The 22,600-nt window shown below is 43.8% G+C and overlaps 1 protein-coding gene across 4 annotated transcripts in view; it reads right to left on the bottom strand.

Moving 5' to 3' along the window:
• NHS (NHS actin remodeling regulator) overlaps positions 1 to 22,600 on the bottom strand; it is a 243,644-nt gene that overhangs the window by 24,234 nt on the left and 196,810 nt on the right. For 3 of the 4 annotated variants that reach the window (XM_039714308.1, XM_039714309.1, XM_039714305.1), the window contains exon 2: positions 260 to 412. In XM_039714308.1, the coding sequence (XP_039570242.1) occupies positions 260 to 412 (153 nt within the window). Of the gene's footprint in view, positions 1 to 259; positions 413 to 22,458; positions 22,543 to 22,600 lie in introns of those variants that run through there. The other variant, XM_039714310.1, reaches the window with a different exon arrangement.

Here is a 22,600-nt window from a genome sequence, read left to right on the forward strand (position 1 = left end):
CCAGTTTTTGTGGAGATTAATACCACTCCTGTTTCAGCCCTTGTGAAGGGGGCTGGGACTAGATAATCTTTAAGATCCCTTCAAACCCAAATCATCCTGTGCTTCTACAGTTCTGTGCTTTCTTAGCATGAGTACCTAAGTCCCAGTGTAGATCAGTGCCCACAGTTCTGTGTGCTTGTGCCAGAGCATCCCTCTGCTGCCTGGAGTGGACCATGGGGAGGTGTTTTGTGTGAGGGGCTGGAGCATGGGCAGCACCTACCTCTGCGCAGGGCTCGCAGGTGCTGCTTGGCGTGGTGGTGCAGCTCCTCCACGCAGGGCGGGCGGGTGGAGGGGAGGAAGATGTTTCTTTGCTGGTGCCAAGGCGCTCGGTAATAGACACTCAGTTTGCTCTCTGCATCAAGGTTGGAGACAGCTGTAGGATTAAAAATAAGAGTGCAACATAAGACTTCCAGCCTCTCTTCCATCAACCTAGCTGAAAAGGAAAGGTTATTGTTTGGAACTGCATTGGCAAGAGCAGGCACTGGGTTTGTTACAGCACCTTTACTCTCAATAAAATAGCAGCAAAGATTATCTTCTGTGTGTTTCCACATCATGTTATACCAGCTAGCCTTTAGACAATGCCCTTTTACCAGATCACAAATGGCTCTATGGAGGCAAGCAGGTGAAATGATATTGTATAGGTTTTTTATATAAATGGACAAAGGGATAATAATTTTATAGGTAGCAAAACAAAAATGCAAAGAAGCTATGCAGTCTTTCCACAGTGACATTTTGAGCAAAGGCAGTGGGAGGAATAGGTCTCCCATTTACTCATCCTCTTGCCAGTGTGCTCTTTCACTACATCATGTTACACACAACTAGTTTCTGACACAGGTTGCTGGTTTGCTGCCTGCCGGGGCGTAACAACTGAGATTAACTGCTTGCCCTGCTGAGAGACTTTGACTGTCACCTATCAAAAGAGGTTTCTTTAATAGACAGGGACTTCTGGGGGACAGGAACACTTCAGTTCCTCTGAAGAGAAATCCCAGAAGTCTGCCTCTGAAAATTATATTAATCAAGTCCACTAAAGGTTTGAGAGAATTTCTCAGGAGTGCTGGGACTCCTGGGAGCCCCATGGACTATTCCCAGCCTCAGGGTACACAGCAGGCAGCTTTCCAAGTGCTAAATCAGGAATGGAGGGCCATGGGAGCTGCCAGCACTCTGCCCCAGCCAGCAGCAGGGAGCAGGCTCATCCTCAGCCCACATAATGCAGCAGAGCAGTGGCACACCCTCAGGTGGAGCACTGGGCTTGTTCCTTCTGCCCCAGGCACCGATACAGACTTTTTGAGGGATAGCCAGTGCACCATGGCAGAGAATGGCTCTTAGGTGGAGATGCTTTGGTCTTTCTTGTTTTATTGCTTTCTTTAACGCAAAACAACATTCACTCAGCCTGAAGGCATTCCAGTGCTTTGTGTAGAGAAAGAACTGGGAAAGTACAGTTGGAGAAAAATGAAGGAGCAGACAGAAGAGGAGAAACCTAGGAACCATCCTGCCACATGTGGGATAATGAGAGATTATCAGTTTCTCTGATTAGGAAAAAACCCCAACAGTTCACCAAAATTCGTAGGTGTCACGATAGAGGTGGTGCTATGATATGATGAACAGACATGCTGAAGTTCAGGTTCAGCAAAAGTTCAGAGCTTCAGCAAAAATGAAGGGACCCCAAACTCTCTGTCTGGTAGGGAGCCTTGCCTTGCTTATGAGGGGATTTTTCAGGTGGGGTTTCAGTCATTTTGCAGCACATTTGTAGTGCTGCTCCATGTGACTGGCATGGTGTCAGTGCAAGGAATGGCACTGGGGGGAGAAAAAAAATGATGGAGGAGGAAGGTAGTAGGATAAATGACGGCAACCTGTCAGTGCTTGTTCGTCATGAGGATTTACTAATTAAATTTTTGACATTGCAAAAACATAATGTTGCCAAATTGTAGGCAGAGCTTTTGATGGCTTGTCTGTCTGTTACCACTGCAGCAGGGAAATGCCTCACTCACACGAGCTGATTTTATGTCTCCTTTACCCTTTGAAGGTAACAAAGCACTATGTTTTACATACATGGTACTGAGACACAAAAAGCAACTTGCCCTGATCCTGTTCTGAGCCACACTTCCTCCTTGGGAATCTCAGCTCAGGACAAAAATTTGTAGGCAATAGTAATGATACCCCACCCGTTCTTTGTATTGCCTAGGGCATGAGATATTCATGATCACATAATGTACCCTGGAGGCTAATGAAAAGGCAGGCACAAGCAGTTCCTTCCTACTCCCAGAAAAATCTGTCTAGACTGAAGTGCTAGTAGTTGTCTGTGATGAAAATCAGTCAGTGAGTGGAAAGTTTTACCTACTTACGAAATTTTTAGACATTTCGTCAGACTAGAATAGATTTTGCTGCAAAATTTAGCTTGTAGAAAACTCTTTTGGCTTTGGCAACTGTGTTTTACAAATAGGAGTAGGAGTTGGGTTAATATACTTTGTATAAGACTTAAAAATGAAACCAAGTTCATGCAAGCTCTGCTACACACCTACTGTTGTAGACACACATTGCTGTTGACAGATGAAATAGTATGACCTCTTAGCCACCCAACAAGTCTCCCTTAGCCAGCAGACCTGGCAGAGCTGTGCATAGTGCTGTCCCAGGAGAAAAAGCACAAATACATTGCTTATCTTCAAATGATAGAGCATTAAGAAGCTTCCAGTACCCTGTCCTATGGCCCCAGCCAGGACCCATCCATGTCTTCTCACCTTTCCCTGCAGGATCTCTGATTCATGGTAACAGGGAATACCCCCCTGACACCAGGAAAACAGAAATATTGCACAATACTCACTGGAACTGACCAGTCCTTTAAAATACTCAAAAGCTGGAGTGGATTTTCTAGGAGATCCAGAATAGAAACGAAAAAACTTTCAAAATAGAAACTAAAATCTTGCAAAAAAAGCTGCAAGGGGATGAATGTTCTCAGCCTGCAGTGGGGAAGAGGCCCAGAGAGAGGGAGCAGCACTGGGTAGGGTGGAGGACAATGCTGGCCCAAGGATAAGTAAGTATAAACCCACAATGAATGCAATTAGTTTGGATGTCTGTGGAATAGCATCCCAACCTCAGAGCAGCAAAACTCTGAAAAAAACTCCTGGAAAGAGGTAAGAGGGAAAAAGCTAACCAGTGAGTAAAAGCCTGCCAAAAAAAGGACCTGCTTCCATTTAATTCCTTGTACATTGTCCTTTGCATGTCCTTCCCTGTCCTTTGCACATTGCCTGTTCTTCTGCAGTGACATTTTGCCTGGCCCTCACTGATTGCCCCTGGGAACTGGGCACCATTGCTGGGAGCTGAAGCCAGAGGATGCAACCACAGGAGTGGACTGTGAGCTTTAAGGACTACTGAACATCTGGTTTTCTTCACAGGACTGAATCTCTTACTTCCACTAAAAGAAAAAAGCCACCCCTGTGGCAGGGTAATTCAGCAGACAAAGACCACTGGACTGAGATCTAGAAGAAATGTGTAGTCAAAGCTTTACCATATGCTTCTGCTAGGAGCTGGCATTAAACAGTAAGACTGCCTATATCTGTGTTCTGTGAAATGAGGATAAGGTATCTCTTTCAGCCAGCACTTCCTTACTCAGTGTTTTACACTGCAGGCTGTTTTTACAACGCTGAGCCTGCGCGTGGCTGTAGCCCCTCAGCATCACTGTAACATGCATAATAAATAAAGCAATATAGAAACTGTAAAGCCACAGCCTTCAAATGATTAACAGCTGGCCATCACACTGAATGGGAAAAAAGCCAATGCAGAGATAGGAAATGCTACATTTCAGGCATCAGATACAGTCTGTTAACATATTTTTAGTGTGCACTTCGATCAATTTAGACTGTACAAGTGAATCATATAAACTATCACTTCATTTCATCCCCGAGTTAAAGTAATTGTTTTTGGTTGGTTTTTTTTTTTGGTCTTGTGGGATTGACAAAATGACAAAAGACCATTTAAACGGATTCTGTATTCCATTCTGGAGATCCATTAACATTGGCTGGTTTCCTAACAACCAGTGTCAAACAGACATGCACTAATGGCTCTTCTCAGGAGAAGATTTTTGAAGATTTACAAATAGCTTTTTTATTGAAGTTGATCATATTTATAATTTAAATATCCTTCTCGTCTTCACATCCTTCTTCTCTCCCTCTTTTAGCCAAGCAGAAAAAGGATCCTGCCATAGCAGAGCTGGATGTGGGTGCTTGAAGGTTGTGCGGCTTTAGTGCACTCAGGCGTGGTTGTTCTAATAATAACACCACAAAGGCCAAGCAAGAAAGATTTCTGCTCTATTTATTTGATAGATGCAGGGGTTTCCCCCCACAACTCCGTCTGCTTTTACAGACACTTGCCTCCCCCCTTCCCAGACCCTTCTGTTTCTCAACTTTCTATTATTTCTATGTGTATTATAGTTGCTATTACCTGTCAGGGGAAGAAAGAAAAAAAGATAATTTCCTTTATTTCCTGGTTCAGAGAGAAAACACAGTTTGTTGTAAGGTGTGAAGAAGTGTGCAGCCTGGAGGGAATTGGAGCAGTGAGCAAGGAAGTTGCCTACATGTTAAGGGCCAGCACCCAGAGCTGTCACACATGAATTCTGCACAGGCAAAAGCTGAACTGGCAGCTGCCGAATCCTTATTAAAGTATCCAGGTTCCAAAAGACAAAACCCAAAATTAAAAAGGATCAGACTAGTGAATAAGCCTATTCCAGAGCCCAGTTATGCTTAAGAGAGGCTGTAATAGCCAAGCCCTTTGCAGGAAGCAGAGGTGCTGAGGGCTGTGGACTTAGTGAAATGCCACCTCTTTGCACTCCCTGCTGCAGGGGTGCAGGATGCACCCAAAGGTTGCTGTGGCCAGCAGCCCCACACCAGGCTCGGCTTAGGAAAGCACTTCTCCAGCATTAAGGTGGTTGACCTCTCATTTTAGCATATGCCATTTTTTCCAGCTATTTCATGTAAAAATGGTGACTTTTTCTTGCGTGATTCAATGTCATAAGAAAGCTGGATGTTCATCCAGCTTTGCATAAATAGGCCTGTACCAGCAGCAGCAGAATTCAACGTGATCAGCCTCTTCCTCAGCTACTGCCCAGGTCAGCAGTGAGTTACTGCCTGCTGAGTTTGTGTGCAAAACATTGCAAGAAAATTAATTCTGAGGAAGACCAGATTATCTCAAAAACTAGGCAGCCTGGCAGTACATCCAACTTCATCCTGCCATTTAGTGCATAAATATTTCATTGAGGCAAGTGCTGAGTGTGATGTGAATTTTATTTATAGCCAGCTCTGTATGTCCCAAATGTACACTTCCCCCAATGTACTCGTGTGACCACTGGAACACCCAGGGGGTTTAAGCCTACAGCACTGGTACAAATCTAGAGTTGCTTCTTTGCTGTTCATGTGCCACATCCATCAGCAAGCTCAGTACTTTCAAAGTAGCTCCCTCTGCAGCTGCCACTTCCCAGTGATGGCAAAGAGAGTTCCAGGCTTACCCAGCAGGGACACTAGAGGCTGGAGCTCTTTGAGGGTGGGACAATCACTCTGTTTTCAACAATTGTGTTCCCTCCCAGCCATGCATATATGCAGACATTTCCCTATTTGCCAGTGGCAAACCCCACCAGCAGGAACTGTGAGTAGCTATTTGGATGAGCTACTTTCCTGTCCCATCTTTATTAACCATTGAAAAATGCCCATGCAAAGGGAGTGTGTTGGTGGGGCTGCTGTTCATTGCAAATAAGGCTACTGACTCATCAGCTTTTCCAGCACCCAGCTGAACAATGGTAACCTTACCATAACTTCGGTGACTACACCTACAAGCATGGGCATGCACACAATTTCCCTCATGCCTCTAGAAAAAAGTATCAAGTGACTGCAGCTAGAAACTTGGACATACCCCAGTGCCCTTGGAAACCCTGGTCAGCCTGGCAGGGGCAGGATGCCATGCTCTTTCCCCACCAAGTCAGGTGCCAGAGCAACACCTGACAGCGATGGGTTTCTCTTCTAAAGCTCTTTTGCTGGGGCAGGGACATCAGATGATGGGAATGTGACAGGCACTCTGGTTCCTTGGCACTGCAGAGGCTGCTGAGGACCCTGCCTGTGCTTCCCAGTCCGTCTCTTCCCTGGGAAGCTGTCTGTGAGACAGTCCTTCTCTTCCCTGGGACAAGTGAGAAATGAGGCAGGTCTTCACAGAGCTTTCTAAGCACATCTCTCATGTAAGACAAGAGATGCTCAACTCAATTAAAGAGAAAACTGCATGCCTTGTGTCCTCACCAACCAAGTACACCTTTGGGATTTGTTCATGGTCTGGATAGGATGCCCCTATCCTTGGCCACATGTTTTGTTCCTGCTTTTCTGGTGTATCCTGTCATTTGTCAGGGTGCTGTTCAGGGCAGACATGTCCCTTTTAGTCGTCACAGTGCCCACTGTCACAGGGCCTTGGGTGACTGATGACACACTTTAGGTGGTTTGCTCCTTGGCTACTTCTCTCTGGGAGCCTGTGCTGGAAAACATGGTTTGAAATGGCCTTGTACATCATTATTTCTTATTGCTTTTATCAGGGCAGAAATCCAGAATATTTCTGAAGGGTTTTTGTGTTGTGCAACCGGAGTTCAGGATGGATGTGAATGGAAAGCTCCCAGTGACAGACCCCAAGAGATGGTTTGGGCAACCGGTCTGGAGCTGAAGCCTGGATCACCACATCTGCCCTGCCACTGGCACTTGCACATGCAAATCAAAGGCAGCACAACTGTGTCTACGCAGGCTGCAGCTGCCCTCCAGAAAAACAGGAGGGGAGACATGACAAAACAAGTTAAGTCTTTAGCCACATGTGGGCAACAGCATGAGTACAATTATTATTCTGTACTGCACTCATGGACAGACAATTTAGCAAATTTTTCAAACTCAAGCAAAAAAGCAGAAACCTCACTGACAGCAGAATCTGTTGAGAAAGACCACAATCTTTTATGCTCTTTGTATTGTTTTATTTCCTGCCAATACAGTGAAACCTCTCATGTTTCAATCACGGTTTCTTAGCACATCCCTGTGGCATTTTTCTGCCTTGCATACACATGATAAAAACAGCTATTCAGGAGAAAAAGGGCAAGTGGGCAAAACCCATATTTGGCATTCAGGTAGCCAGAGAAATTAAGATACTGGAAAGCATATGATTTGGATGTCATTTCCATGAGCAGATCCCTGAATTTTGCATTTACCTGATGTTTGGTTGACTGGCACAACAGACATAATTCAAGAGGGCTGGGAGGCGTGTGGTTCTTAGACACCTAAGAAGATTAGGCTGTTAAGCAATATGCACTTATGTGAAGAGTACCACATGCTAATCCCATTCTTGGCTTTGCTGCTTTCAATCACTGCTGGTGGTGTTTGAACATAATTTAAACTGCTTTTCCTAATTCTGTCAAATATGTTACAGTGGCCAGAATGGAACTTCGTATTTCAAAGTATTTCAAAGCTGTCGCTGCAGGATAGACAATAACCTCTTAGAAATACAGAGTACTTTATATGTTCAAGCCTCCATTCCTATGAAGTTTCTCTAGCCAGCAATTTCTTCCTTTCCTTTTATTCCTGTTCTCAGGTCTGTGCTTTACACAGCCTCCAAGAGTGCCCTGCAGGGTAGTGGTAAAAGGCAGACAACATGGCAGTCCTGCCTGGCAAGCTTAAGGCTGCAGTCAGGTCAACTATTCTGCAGGAATATTAATGTAATATTCAATTCAGATTGCTGTCATGCTCCATGAGAAAATAAAGGCTAACTAGCCAGTAAAATAGTGAAGGCATAAACAGTCTTAGAGAAAAACCCAAACCAGAACTATTTTAATGTTACTGGACCTAATGATAAGGATGGACTGTTACAGCAGGGATGATGTGGACATCCCATATATGCACATGTCTATGTATTTGTGTACACACACACACTCCAGAGCATGTAAAAGTGAGATCAGTGTCCCAAGAGAGCCCTTTCAATCCTACATGCCTAATTAGTTGAAAGCACTTCTTTCAATTTGACACACTTTCAGTGCTTGTCAACACAGATTTCTTCCTGTGTTGACCGTTCACATTATTCCCACTCTGGATATGCAGCAAGATGAAGTCTCTTATTTCCAGCAGTGTAGTGTGTGGTCTTGATAACACACATTGTAGGTATGCTTTTAGATATTCTTTGCAATTCTCTCCCACTACTCTGCTATTTTTCTCCTGTACTGACTCAGCCCAAATCACTACTAAGCTTGCCTGAGTAGCTCCAGCAGGTCACCATAATGCTTTCCTTTTTATCACAGAGAAGTGTGCTGTTCACTGTGATGTTGCTCTCAGATCAGTCACCTTGATTTCACATGCCAGCACTCAAGAACAAAGCTCTACAAAACTCATTTACTATTCTACCTACCTTAGTTAATGCTTACATTCAGGACCTTGTGAAAAAAAAATCCTGTAGACAATTTTATGGTAGGACAAACTGGTTTTTGCTAGCAGTTTTAGAGTATCCTGCCTATTCTTCCACTCAAAACATTCAATTCCCCTGAATATTTCTGTCTGAATATTTGCACCTAAAGTGGTCATTTTCAAGTAAAAGCCTTCAAGTAAAATAGCCTTTTGAGTCTATGCTAAGAATCCTCTTTTCAAGAAGAGCAGAGACTTGGTCATTGCAGCACCTATTTCCACAACAGCATCCACAGTATGAACAACCTCTCCACATTTGTGAACCTAGAGACCATCAGTAAAACATCATGAACCTTGAAAAAGCACACTGGAAGATGACACTCAACAAAGAATATGCTGTGCTTGCCATACTAGAAGATAAAGAGTCAGATGACTTATTCCAAGTACAGCATATGTATTACTGTTTTCCTTGAAATTTTCAAAAACTACAACCTTCTATCTAATAGACTCCATACCTTCTCTTGATTCTCAGAAGCAGCATTTAGAATCAAAGATACCTGTTTGCACAGAAAATGAATGAGTTTGGTCCCTCTTCTCTTCCACTGGCATTGCCTGTAGGCTGAGGAATCAAACCCCCAAGAGTCAGAAACAACAAGCCATGTGTTAGGAGTAGAGATGGTGGCTCATATTTCACACTTCTTCCTTTCCATCAGTCTTTTTCAGTGTGCTTAGCTAGATGCCTTGGATAACACTTAACTGCAAGTCGAGGTAAGTAGCAACAGTTTCTTCCAATTCTATTTAGTAAACACTATGCAATACTACGTAGGAAAGTACTATTACAGCATGTCTCTTCAAATTACTCACAGCCCTTCAGGGGAAGACAGAAAGGCAAGAATCTCAGGGGGACCAAAAGCAACTATTTTTTTCTTGCTCCAGAGAAATATTCTTGCTGCTCCTGTAGCTCCATAAGTCTGTTCTGCAGAGGGATTAAGAAACCTGGTTTTGTCTATCCCTGTCTCAGAACAGCTTTCTCCCTACAATGGTAAGGCAGTGTGTTTCTTGGGACAGGCAACAAAAATCCCACACACTCCTCCACAAGATCTCTCTGGAGCCACCCTGACGGTGGCCCAGAGCTGGCTGGCACAGGGGTGCAGCTACAGATACAACCAGTCCAGGGTGCAGCTCTGGGCTCTTTCAGGACAGCTCTTCCTCAGTCTCAGTAAACAGCCAAGTCCTGCACTACCAGCCTCCTCAGATCTGGCTCTGGCCCCCCAAGCCATTTACTTGAAGCCCAGTTTTAGACAACCATCTGAATCAGCCCACAAATCACAGAACCACAGACTGGGCTGTGCTGAAAGTGACCTTAGAGATCACCTAGTTCCAGCTTCCTTCTGTGGGCAGGAACACCTTTCATTAGACCAGATTAGGCCAGGAGAAAGGTCCCCTTTCCACGATGTCCTTCCCCAGTCCCACTTCTGACGGGACACTTATGTTGAGCATTACAGCAAACTGGGCTGTAAGAGTTCAGAGAAGCACACTGAGAACAAGGCCAGCTGAATTGCAGAGTTTCATTTGTTGAAACAATAGGGAACACAGTCCTTTTGTTTGGTAAGGGGAAGGAGAGCGGCCTGAAAGTAGAGATTTATGCCCCTTTCACTTCTATACTTTCTCAAGGGAATTATTTTTAATGAAAAAACCTGATGATGATTTAGGCAAGCTTAGAATTCTTGTGAGTCCCTTCCACCCATCCTGTGATGCCAAGCACATGTTACCGCACCCCTTGCTGCCAGAGCTCCAGCTCTTACCCAGGAATTGCAGCCTCTCCCCTCCAGGCCTTTTGGGTTTGAAACTAGCCCTTAATCCATAAAGCATGGATGTGTTACAGTATATGGAATGGCCTGTATTACTTACAGTACTTTCTATACACAGACAAAAAGTCTTTCTGTACAAAGACACCAGGATACACAGGGTCACTTTTTAAAGAAACCCATCCAGACAACATTTGGAAACTCTGTCAGTGATGTTGTATATCTAGACTGCAGGATGAATAACTTATGTAAAGATAAATTATTTTCCCACTGTTGTTATTATTTGAATAACATGTTCTCAGCTTACTCACCTTAGGCACTAAAATTTTTTCTGCAGACTTGCACTGTTTTTTCTACTGTATTTCAAGCCCTTGCTTACCTCAAATGGTCCACAAGCCTCAAATGGCAAATGCTAGCTTGCAAATCTAACCAGGAGGTGAGCTTTGGTAGCTGTATCCCCTTGCATGTCCCTGTAGAGGTGCAAACCTGTAGCCATGCCAGCTGGGGAGCCCCTGTGGCTCACAATGACCCACTAACTCCCACTTCGAAGTGAGACATCACAGCCAATGGCAACTAGCACATAAAATGCATCATGAGTTAAGCTAAAATGAATTTTAAAGTGTTTACTTCTTTTAAAGTGTCGTAGGGTGTTAATAAAGATCATAAAATAGGCCAAGCTTCATTGTTATGGCTAATATGGCTTTATGAGCCCAAACCATATCCTATTGTTTGTACTCACATTTATACTAATAAGCCACATATTCATGCACAAAACCTAATTGAGTTCTGACGGGGTTTCTGAAAAGCCACATCTGCTGAAGAGCTTCAGGGTTTGTCAGAGGCTGCAGGGGTGTGGGCCACTCTCTGGTGAGAGCTGTCATCCAGCACATAGCTGCAAACAGCTAATTCTTGCACATTTGTAACTCCTCTGCCTCTGTGCACGCATCAGACCCAGCACAGGGCAGCTTTCAACACGTCAGCTTTAGCACAGCAAATACACAGAGTGGCAAACAACTGCTCCCTTAATGTTCATATAAAATTATTACCTTTTAAGTGTGGGCAGGCGTTCTATTATGACCATGTAACAACCCCTGCACACGAAGAAGAAAACCAGAGGGCATGGATGAAATGGCCACTTTTCATTGCATCCAGTCAAAACCAGAGCAGAAATGTCAGGTGTCAACACCTACTGGCAGCTATCAAATGCCACCATGGAATGACTGCACTGACAGCAACACTGGGCAGGAAGTCTTCAAACTCTCAGCTGTAAGCAGTGGTGAAAATTAAATAAAATTAATCTGCAGGAAATAAGGTTCTTGGAAAAATACCCACAGGAAAAGAAATTTAACTAGGAAATACTTTCAGGAAAGGAATAAGGCAAAGAACAAAGGAGAGCTGGGAGAAGGGCATTGGGAGAAGGGAGAATTGTCATTAAAGTTATCATGCAGAAAGTATAAGTTAAAAGCGGGGTCACTGAGTAGCAAGCAGTGTTTGACCTTAATGTATCGTGTAGCAAGTGCAATGATGAATCAGGGCAGAGGGCACTCCGGGGACACTCAGATTTATTCACTATGAGCAAAGTTGACAATATTTCCAAACACAGAGAAGCAAACAACTGAAAGTAATCACAAAAGTTACTTTCCTCAGGGGAGATTTGTCTCCCTGGAGAATTTCTGTAGCTAACAGATAGGCTCCTCAGTGATTTTGAGTACAAATGAGCCTCAGAGAGATCTGAAGAATCCTCTAGCAGCACCTGTCCCCCTCTGTTCACTGTGGAAGGACCATGAGAAGACTGACTGTGAGGAGCTGACATGTTCATCACCACCAGGCACCAAAAGGGGGGGACGTCACTTTTACGGGGTAGTAGGGCTGCCTACTTGGAAACAAATAGGAGTCTGCAAAGCTATGGATAGGTTCTCACATTTGTTGTTGTATATATTTAATGACAAAGTAAAGTGTAAAATTGGATCATAGACAGGTAAGCTACCAAGGCATAAGGTGAGTTTTAACTCAAAAGGTAAAGCATTGCCCTAGAAGCTGAACAAAATCTATCCATTTTTATGAAGGAAGGGATAAACAGACACATAAACATGACACCATAGGCTGGGCCAGGTGCAATTTTGCTGTCCTTACTCTGTCCTTCCTGAGCCATGGATCTGCCTGACTTCTCTGGACCCTGCAGCTGTGCCAAGACATCGGGTCTGGCCCTAATTAGCCCCCTCCCACTTCTCTGCCTTCTCTTCTCTGCCCCTCTTCTTTCTGTGTGGGTTTTCAGAGTGGTGTTAAAAAAAGGAAGTGCTGGAAGAGGTGCCAGACTGCTCTAGAGGCTGAGATGCTGTACATGCTGAACAGTGAAAGGCAGACGACACCCACGGATCCAGCACAGCCCTGATCTGGCAGGATCTGTGGAGGGGGGAGGTGGCAATGGCTCCTCACATCCTTTCAGCTCCCGTAGCATCTGCCAGCACAGGCGGAGGGGAGCCACACCAGCCAACTTTTTTTTATAATATGGATCTTGTTCATAAAGTCAGAGACATTTCATATACAAATACAGATCAGTTCCCTGCCATCTGCTTATTTCTATGTAGCATCTAAAGTATCATAAGGGTGTTACAGAGAATATGAAAACAAGGTCTTACCTCTGCTGCTGAGCTTAAAAAAAAAAAAAGAAAATAAAAAAGGAGAAAGGAGAAAACATAGGTGTTGGTATGCAGGGAAAAGCTAAGAATTGAAACAGCATTTTCAGTCATGGTTGCCTGGGCTGCTGTTGTTTGTGGATGGAGTTTGGCCTGATAGGTGGATATGCTGTCACAGCCCTGCTCTGGGCCTGGTGCAAGTCACCTCCTGGCCTTCAACATCCATCTCTTGTCCTGCCAGGCCCCTCCTAGCCTTTCCTGTGGTCATTCTACTTGTGTATCTTAAGAGCAGAAAGCACCCTTTTATACTAAGCGTTTGCACATACAATTACAGGCCTTGCATTTCTTGTGCTAGTCCAGGAATACCTCACTGGTCAGTCAATTTACTGTTATAGTCTTACAGATAAAAGTAGTCATTTTTCCCCAGAAGGACATGCTCCAAACCTTTGCAGATGAGCTGTGGTTTGTACTGCCCAGGCTGCAGTTTTGGACCCACAAAATGACGGGGTCCTACAGCACAACCAACCTTCACCATGTACAAGCAGCTCCAAAGCACTGCCCTGGATAAGAAACAGGTGGTTCATTACTCAGAATTAACCCCCCATGGTCAATAGAGAAAAAAGAGCCAGGTTGCCTGCTCCCACCAGAGCCCAGACCCACACAGCAAGGGAGGACACAAGAATTCACTGATCATCTGCCAGACTCATTATCATTCAAGGATTTTTAACTACTGCATTTAAATACAGCTAATTCTGTTAAATCAAGATTGTTTCCCTCACTTGCCAATTTGATAATTTCATCTTCATGTTTATTCACATTAGTAAGTATTGATTTCCTCTGGGATGCAGAACATTTTCTTGCAGTGAGGGTGAGGTCTGCTTAGCAAGGTTTTTGTTACACTGAGTTTCTGAAGTTTGAGTATTGTATTACTTAACATACTTTCATTGCATCCAGGAAAAAAGGGATTCTGTGCAAGAGCACAGAAATAAAAATACCTAAAAAGTGCAACCACCACTTAGCTAAGAAAATGGAATTAGGCAAAGATTAATTTAAATGCTTTTCATTTGAGTTATCCTTTATCCCATCTATTAGCATCCTGATTCCTTCTGTGTTTGTAATATTGCACAACAGCAACACTTTAAAAATACCACAGTACTTCTCCACTCTACAAGGACCAGAGCAACCTCTGCACAGCTAGTACAACTCTCCCTATTTTTGGTTAGCTGTTACATTTACTTCTGGGATGGGAAAACTACAACAAAAATTCAGCCCATCAGAAGAACTTATTTAAACTTTGAAGATTCCCATTTAGAGTTATACAACTTCTTTTGCAGATAGTTCTAAAGGAGAGTGGAATCATTTCCAAGGCTTTAAGAAAGTTCTGTCACTTCTGAAGTTTAGCTACACCCATGGTAACTTATGACTAAATGACTAAGGGAAATATTTGCTAAAGGGATGGCTCAAAGACACTCATGTTCCTTCCCCTTTGATGCTCTTCTGTGGACACTCAGGGAGTGTAGGGTGATGTTGCTCCAGAAATAATACAGAGGAAACCAATGATAACCAACCAAAGCACCAGACATGCCTCACAGAAATAAGCCTTGAGAAAGGACTGTGGGCAGAAACACCTTTGTCACCCCATTCCTGAGCCACTGAGACAGATATGTGCCCAAAGCTGAGCTTATTCATATAATCCCCAGGGCAATTTTTGTATTCAGAAACTCTTTAATTTGAGGGCAAAATGACATGAAATTGTTGTCTACCACAGAAAGAACAACTTTGCAACAGCACTGTCACTGCAGGGTTTGTGTTGATTCATTCATCCCAACAGGAGAAAAATGTCTCTTCCTCCAGCCAAGTCCATACTCACTCCAGACCCCCTGCCACGAGCTGAAGCCCCATTGAACTACAGCTCTTTTCCAGCCTTCCAGCTGTCATCATGCCCAGCCATGCTGATGGGGGCTCAAATAATCAGGTAATTAATCCTCCATTAACATGAAACCAGGGAGACTTGGTAGCTGTCGTCCATCAGATGCATATCTCAGCAGTACCTAACATAGCCAGGTGCTACATAACACTGGTTTTAAGATGGTGACGGCCAATTCATCATGATTGCTAACAATTCATACTAGCAATCTTTCACTTGGACTGATCATGATAGGAGGCTCCTACCAATTGAAAAATATTCTATTCTATTCTATTCTATTCTATTCTATTCTATTCTATTCTATTCTATTCTATTCTATTCTATTCTATTCTATCCTACCCTATTATTTCTACCCACATGACAAACACTGCTAATTTTATCCCTAAGCTTCAAATTCATGGTATCTCCCAGTCTGACAACTCACTGCATGCAGGACTCTGCAGTACTGTGTTGGGAGGTTATGGACCAGTACAAGCCAGTGTATTGTGTATATGAGGCAGTGACGCTGGAAGTAATTCAGGGTCTAGCTAATTCTGGCTGTGTTATCTGGGGTCATTTCCTACTCTCAAATTGTGAAAGTTCTTCTTTAATGTAACAAAATTACCTCTGTTTTTAAACAGTACATTATACTGGCAAAGCAGCTGCAGCCATGCTGACAGAACTGCATTTTAGCAGTCAGTCTACTCTTTGCACCTCCATATTCTTCAAAAAGTACATGATGCTGATAAATGGTAGCAATGGCTTTGGCTGGCACAGTTTCACCGGTCAAAGATCACATTCTTTTCAGAGCTTTGTCCCATACTTTTGCACAAGCAGAAATGAATTGTGAAGAAAATCAGCTTCAGTATATCCATTCAGACTTGTTATGGTCAACACAAGCTTTTAGATTCAGACCACATGAAAGGAATTTTAAAGTGTGGGGCACTACAGCTTATACTCTCAGCTGCGTTGACTGCAATTTCCTCCCCTTGATCTTCCCCACTTGACCTACAGAGTAAATATGTCTTCCCAGGAAGTATAAATTTCCACCCAGCAAAGCTGAAACCCTTTTCATGGGGTCCCAAGCTCTTCAGGGTTGCTTTGTTTGCCAAATCCTATTCTGATAGCTCACAGACCACAATTCATAATATAAATAAAGTTTATTGCATCTCTTGGAGGTACCAGAAACTGCATAGTGCCTCTGTTTAAACAGCTGCCAGAAGATCAAGCCAGGGCTCTGCCTGACTCCAAAAAAGTTTCCAATAATCCTATGAAGACTTCACTGTGATGCTGGCACCAGAAACAACCTGGGACTCACAAGCTGACTAGGTCATGTAATCACCTTCCTGCAGAGAGGATCAGAGGCTGCAACAAGGCCAGCCCAGGGCAGGATGACGGGTTTGGAAAACAAGCAAGGCTTACTGAAAGGATCAGGGCAGAGAAGATGGATTCCTGAAAAGTTGCCAGTAAGTGTAGGTGTTGTGAAGAGGCACCATAGAAAACACAGAGGAAAACCGGCATGAATAGTAGAAAGTGGAAACCCAGTGCAAATTCAGAGCATGTGACTAGAGTAAACCAGACTGACACATCAGCCAGCCTTTGAGTAGGATAAACACTTTCTGCTACATTTATGCAATTGTGTACAACTTACAGGTTTTTTTTCTTTTTTTTAATTTTGCCTCATATGAATAGACGCCTGGCACTGCCAAGGCAGAAAGGGGCAGTCATATGTTGAGACAGAACAACTAAAGACAAAAGATTTTATCAAATTTGGGAGACCCCTTTCCTCTCAGGTATCCGCTGGACTTCTCCAGCGTTGAAAGAGTGAAAAATTATAAAAGGCAGGTTTAGGATGTAAGTCAGGACAATCCTGGACTGATCCAAAGAACCAGTACTGAGCCTTCCAACCATGCCAGAATGGGAGATCCTGAAGCACATTTCCAGGATGAACACCTTTTCCCCATGGCACTACTAGACCCAGGCTGGTGATACCAATCCAGTGACTGCGCCTCTGCTCTGGCAAGTCTTGATTCTTACAGAAAATCACAAGATTTGGATTGGACTGTAACCTTGGAGTTTTGGAGCTGTCTCAGATTGGCATCACATGTCCATGCACACCATGAAAGGAAAAAGAAAGCACATTACTGTTTGTGCAGGTTGAAGTTGAGGAGACTATCATTTAAGCACTGCACACCTTGTGTTTCAAAGGCTATTCAAGGTATTACAGTAATTTTTCTCATATTACAGCTGCAGCATCTCCAATGTACTCTGCCTTCCCAAAATGCTTGTTAACCCAGGCCTCCTGAAACACATCTGCTCTTCCTGCCATCCAAACTACTCTAGTGCAAGTCAAGTCCCTTTCCTACAGATCATGAAAGAACATATTGAAAATAAAATTCAGTCACCAAAAATCTGGGAGGAATTCAGTTCAGCAGGAATTCAGTTCATACCACCAAACCTTGTTTTTTTACATTGTTATATGACACGTTCACTGTTTCACAGTTAATTGAAAAAAGTGTATAATCACTGAACTTTACTGATCTGTGGTAAAAATGCAACCATGAGCTACAATTAAATTCCTAAACCACTGATGGACAGGTTATATTAATTATTGCAGGCTCATCCCAGCATTTGGAGTAAGACATTGAAAGTAAAATGGCTTTGGTAGGATAGAGATGAGACAGGGGCTGGAACAAACTAATTGCAAAGGAAAATTGATCCCTCCCTTAGCATGGCTGCATTTGAAGCAGGCAGCCTGCAGCAGGGGTGTAGCAGGGTGGTCACACAAACCCCACCCTGGCCTCGCTGCTGGCCAGCTGCAGAGCAGAAACCCTGGGATGCAGGTGGGAATATCAGCTGGCTCACGCTGCAGGCTGTCAGCAGCACAGCAGGTGAAGCTCTCCAAGGTCTGAGTGCTACCACAGCACAGGCAGTGAATAATACCTCGTCAGCAGGCCACATTATTGAATAGCAATAACTTTCCATAATAACTAATTAATGTCACATACAGACCAGACACTTAGAGAAAGTGCTATAGCTCTTCCTTCATCAAATTGCAGCGCTGAGGTTGAGCTTTACTCACCTGCTGGACTGGCAGAAGAAAATACCTGCATGAGAGCCAGAACCTTCCCTTTGGCAGCTGTGGGCTCAATCAAGCTGTTTGGCACCTCCCCCAGATCTATGGTGCCATTGCTTCTGAGGCCATGCTGCCTGGACAGCAAACTCTAGTGTATTTGGACATCCCCCACCTATGCCTGACATGTCCTCCAGTTCTCGCCCCCAGTGACAGCCCAGCCCTGCACAGGAGGCTCCCAGCACCCCCCGTCTTGGGCAGGGCTCACACCTCCCAGGAAAGCACTGCCTGGACCCACAAAGGTTCCTTGGCAATCCTGAGACCCTAGGGAACCTCAGGAAAAGTTTATTCTGGCAGGCTCAATAGTGTGGGCATGGTTTGCACTCTATCCCCTCACTTTCCCTGTGCCCCAACAGGGGGACACATCTGTGACACTCCATGACGAGCACGTTGCCTTTTCATTCATAAAAGGCAGCCTTGTATCTTTAATCACTTTGCCAGATAATAGCAAAGAAACAATTGATTGTCTGTGTTATCAGACACTATTGGAAAAGTCTAGATAAGGATGCTGAACAACCTAGTCTTATTAGAATTCCACATGCAAACACTTCCCCATAATCCAGAGTCATCTGTATCCCGGCAACCCTTTAAATTTCATTCTCACTGAATTGCCAGATCTTTACAAAATATAATTACAGTCTTAATTTGGATGATAAATTTTGATTGCTTGTGCTGTGCCAAAAAAAAATTGTCAGGTACACAAAAAAATGAGGTGCAACTGTGAGATATGAATCTGCATATTCTGACATTGGTGCATCACCTTTCTTCTTATCAAAAGTTTGGCTCTGATAGCTAGCAATGAGGTTATGTAGGGGTAAATAGGCAGGGACATGCAAAGACAGTTTTCTGATGCCATCAAATGAAATTTGCACTAAAAAACAGGGAAGAATTTGAAATCTGCAGTTGCTTCTGAAGATTATCACTATTATGAGGATTATATACGATTATCATTATGAGGTAAATTATGTGCAGCACTGCTGTGCAAAGCAGAAGAAAACACCAATCCTTCCAGAAGCAAGAGACTGTGCAGAACTCACCTTTTGTCCCACTGCCTTGCCCCCCTCCTTCAATTACTGGCAGAAAACAGCACACTGCTTCATAGTTACATCCAGATTATGTGGATAGTTACAAATATTTTTTCAAAACATGTAGCAAAAAAAAATTATTCCAGAGGAATATAACCACTGCCTACTCTACCAAGAGAACCCAAAGGACAGGAGACAGCCCTGCTAGCAAGCCATGGAGGTTACCTAGTTTCTGATTTACCACAGCACTGCAGTCCAAACCCACTTCAGTTTTACCCTGTTGAAATGCCAGAGGGGAAAGATAATTACTCAGATGACAATGGCATAAATGCAATTAGACGTTTGACCTTAGTGTTTCTTGGTCACATGCACAGAGTTGAACTAATTGCTAAATTTGGGGCTGGGAAGTTCTTATTTTCCTTCTTTTCCACTGAGTTATTTGCAGTTTTTCTGCATTCCTGAGAAGGATCCTTTCCTTGGAGAGATGTCATTCCATCCCTTGAAAATTATTTCCTCGCCTCCTGTGGGGGCTTTGGGTACCCAGCCTTGGTCCTCTTTCTTATCTGCTTCTCTAACTTTGATCACCATTGTATGCACCATAAAATACCTCTCTGATACGCCTGTCAGTTTAAATTCATTCTCATGGAGGGTATGCTGTCCTCCCCCGATGAGGACCATGCAAGATGAGAACAACTGGAACAGTGAGTAAACTCCACCACAAAAGCATGCAGAAGGATCACAGTGTAGATTGCAAGTCACACCGGGTCACTGTTACAGTATGAAAAATGTGCTGCTTCCTTGTGAGCAGTGGTCAGCTACATCCCTCAGGTGAGGTCTGTTTCCCTAAGGCTCCACAGCCCCAGCACTCTCAAGAGACCACTCCAAACCAAATGTGATTTTGTCCAGAGCCTGATGTAAGCAGACGCAGTTGCCAACTAATGGTAAAATTCAAAGCTCACTGAAGTCCAGAAAGATACTGCAACCTCTGCAGTCATGTCTGTGCCCTGGGTCCCATTCCCTAACAATCATGTCCATCACTGACACATCAGCAATGCTTTTGCTGACAGTAGCTGTACAAGGTTTTACAGCTGAACGGTCTGAGGCATTGAACCATTCCCATCCCTTTGGTGGTAGGAGCTCAATGGGGCTAATATTGCAGTAGAAATGGAGGGCAAGAAAGAACCACGTGAGAATTGTCTGGTCTGTGACTTTCCAACTCTGAAACACAGCTAAAATTAACAGCAAATGAGGTACCCACCTCCAGACACAGAAAATGTTTCCTATAGTGAATTTTGAGTGACATGTGACCAAACCTGTCCTAAAAATGCCAAAATGCAATGCCAAGTGTAATTCCACTACTCTAAAGTTGACTAAGTATTTTTAGTTCATCCCAATTTTATTATTCTTAAAAAGCCTAAAAGAAGGGCATCCTATAAGCTCCATAGGAGCCTGTCCCAGTGCTTTTATTTCTCTTTGTGCTTGGAAAGGTCTTGCTAACCTTCCCTGCTGCAAAGTCAGCTGGCTCCTAAGGGGGAAGGCTGCAGAAGCGGGCATGCTGGCTGCAGTCACATGCAGCTCCCCTCTTCTTTGGATATCAGACTCCATCTCTAGTGCCATGAATTTGCAACTTCTCACCTCAGATGAACTGAGCTGAGACAAAAATGCCAGAATTAGTGCCCTGGCCCAAAATCCAGAACTAGTTTTCATACCAGGCAGTGAGGGAAGTGGGAATGCCTAAGCCCCCAAAGGAGGATGATGAATCATTGCTTATTCCAGATGCAGAACTCTTTGTTCTCCTTTAAAAAAATTAATTTCTTTCCTTCTGGTAAAGGGTGTCATGCTAGAATCACAGGAAAACAAGGTTGCCTATCCACAGCAGCAGATTCAGCCTGGCACTAGGGAGATGGAAAGTTTCCATATGCCATGGTGACTAGTTCAGTCCAGCCTGTTAACCATTCCCTGCACCCAAGCACTATTAAGCACTGTTAGTGAAGGCAAGCATTCATCTGGATGAAGACCAAGCTGAGAGGAACATGCCATTTTTTAAGCCTGGTTTTTGTCTCTGAGTTACATGTTCCAACACTAAGGCTCTAATGTTGAGAGGACTGGCAGAAGAGGTTACCAGATTTACTCTTCCTCTGCACCATGGCATGTTGCAGGGGGAGGAGTCCAAAATGGCCCCTGTGATGGCTGCCGGCATCTTCACAGTAGCTGCTAAAAAAGAGGCTTATTCCCCCCAGCTACTCTTCAGTAAAAGCTTTCACTAGGGCAGTGATGGATTCCTCAAGCCTTCAGCCACAGCAGGAACCTCCTGAAGGACCATTTCATATTCAGAAGGAATCACAATGTTCCTATTTCTTTCCTGCCTCTTTCATTCTTGAGCCCAGAACTCCCATCTTTGAGCTCACAGTTGTCATGACAGACTACAGCAGGAGGTCTGTGGCAATCACATGAACATCCCAAGTTCCTAGTAAGCAAAACTGCAGTCTGGCTTCCTCAGCTGTCTTGAGTGCTCTTCTGGGTGAAAAGACAAGCAAGTCTCACCACTGGGAAATGGAATCCCAGAGAGGAATGTGACAAGCCTTCCACAGACAAATGGACTTTTGGCATTAGCCCCTCTGCCTTTGGACCCAGCATTGTCACAACAACCACAAACCCAAACTGTAAGAGTGATACCAGTATTTGAATACTTGGAAATAAAACTGGGGATGCTTTTCACTGCCTGCCATCTGGGCTGAGACACTTTACCCTTGAGGGACCTGACTTGACAAACTTATTTATCTAAAAATGGCTTGATTGCTTCTGCTGATTCCAGGAACTAGAGACGAAATAACCCTCTCTCCACAGCACAGTCTGGCATCCCACTGATTTCTATGGAAGACAGCAACAGGGCAAATGCAGTGGAGGGAGCAGCACACAAGTGGTTAATGCATGCCATGAAGAATTATACATACATATACTGTCTAACATAGCCAGAATCTTTTATGTTGACGTTTTCCACTCAGTGCCACTAGAATTAAAATGCTCATAATAAAAACCTGCCAATCAAAAGCATAGAAATTATCACCCAAGCAAAATTCATTTCTGTCTAGATAGTTGACCAGAAGTCTTTCTGCCTCCTACAAGCAACATTAACGCCATCCATTACAACAACAAATGCCAGTCAAGTCCCTTTCTTTCCACCTGTGATTTTAAAAGTACATTTCCTGTGCAGAATGCTGTGTGCTTGGCAACCTCTGCATCTCCCCTCCTGATGAGTAGCAGAAATGCTGCATGCTAAACTCTCCTGTAATGACATGGATTCCCACATCACCGAAAAATTCTCAAACTACCCAGGAAAAACTTCAAATAACCTGCAAGGTATTTAAAAAACTACAGACAACAGCAAAAGTCAAACCCTCAAAACATACAGAGAGAGAGAAGAGAGAGAGAGAGAGAGAGAGAGAGAGAGAAAATAAATGCCCTCTGCTTGATCCAAAATAACAGAACAGTTCTACATAGGAAAGAAAATTCATTACCATTGTGGGGACCCTCAGTCATTTAGAGTCTCCAGCCAAGGCTGAGAGCCATTCTGAGACTGCAGGTTTTTCCTTTAACTTCACTCCCCAGCTCTGTGAGGAACCAGTTAAAAATGACATCACTGCTCATACTACCCTCCTC

The sequence above is a fragment of the Passer montanus genome, unplaced genomic scaffold (genome assembly GCF_014805655.1).
Source record: "Passer montanus isolate IOZ18808 unplaced genomic scaffold, ASM1480565v1 scaffold3, whole genome shotgun sequence".
Classification (NCBI taxonomy): Eukaryota; Metazoa; Chordata; class Aves; order Passeriformes; family Passeridae; genus Passer; species Passer montanus.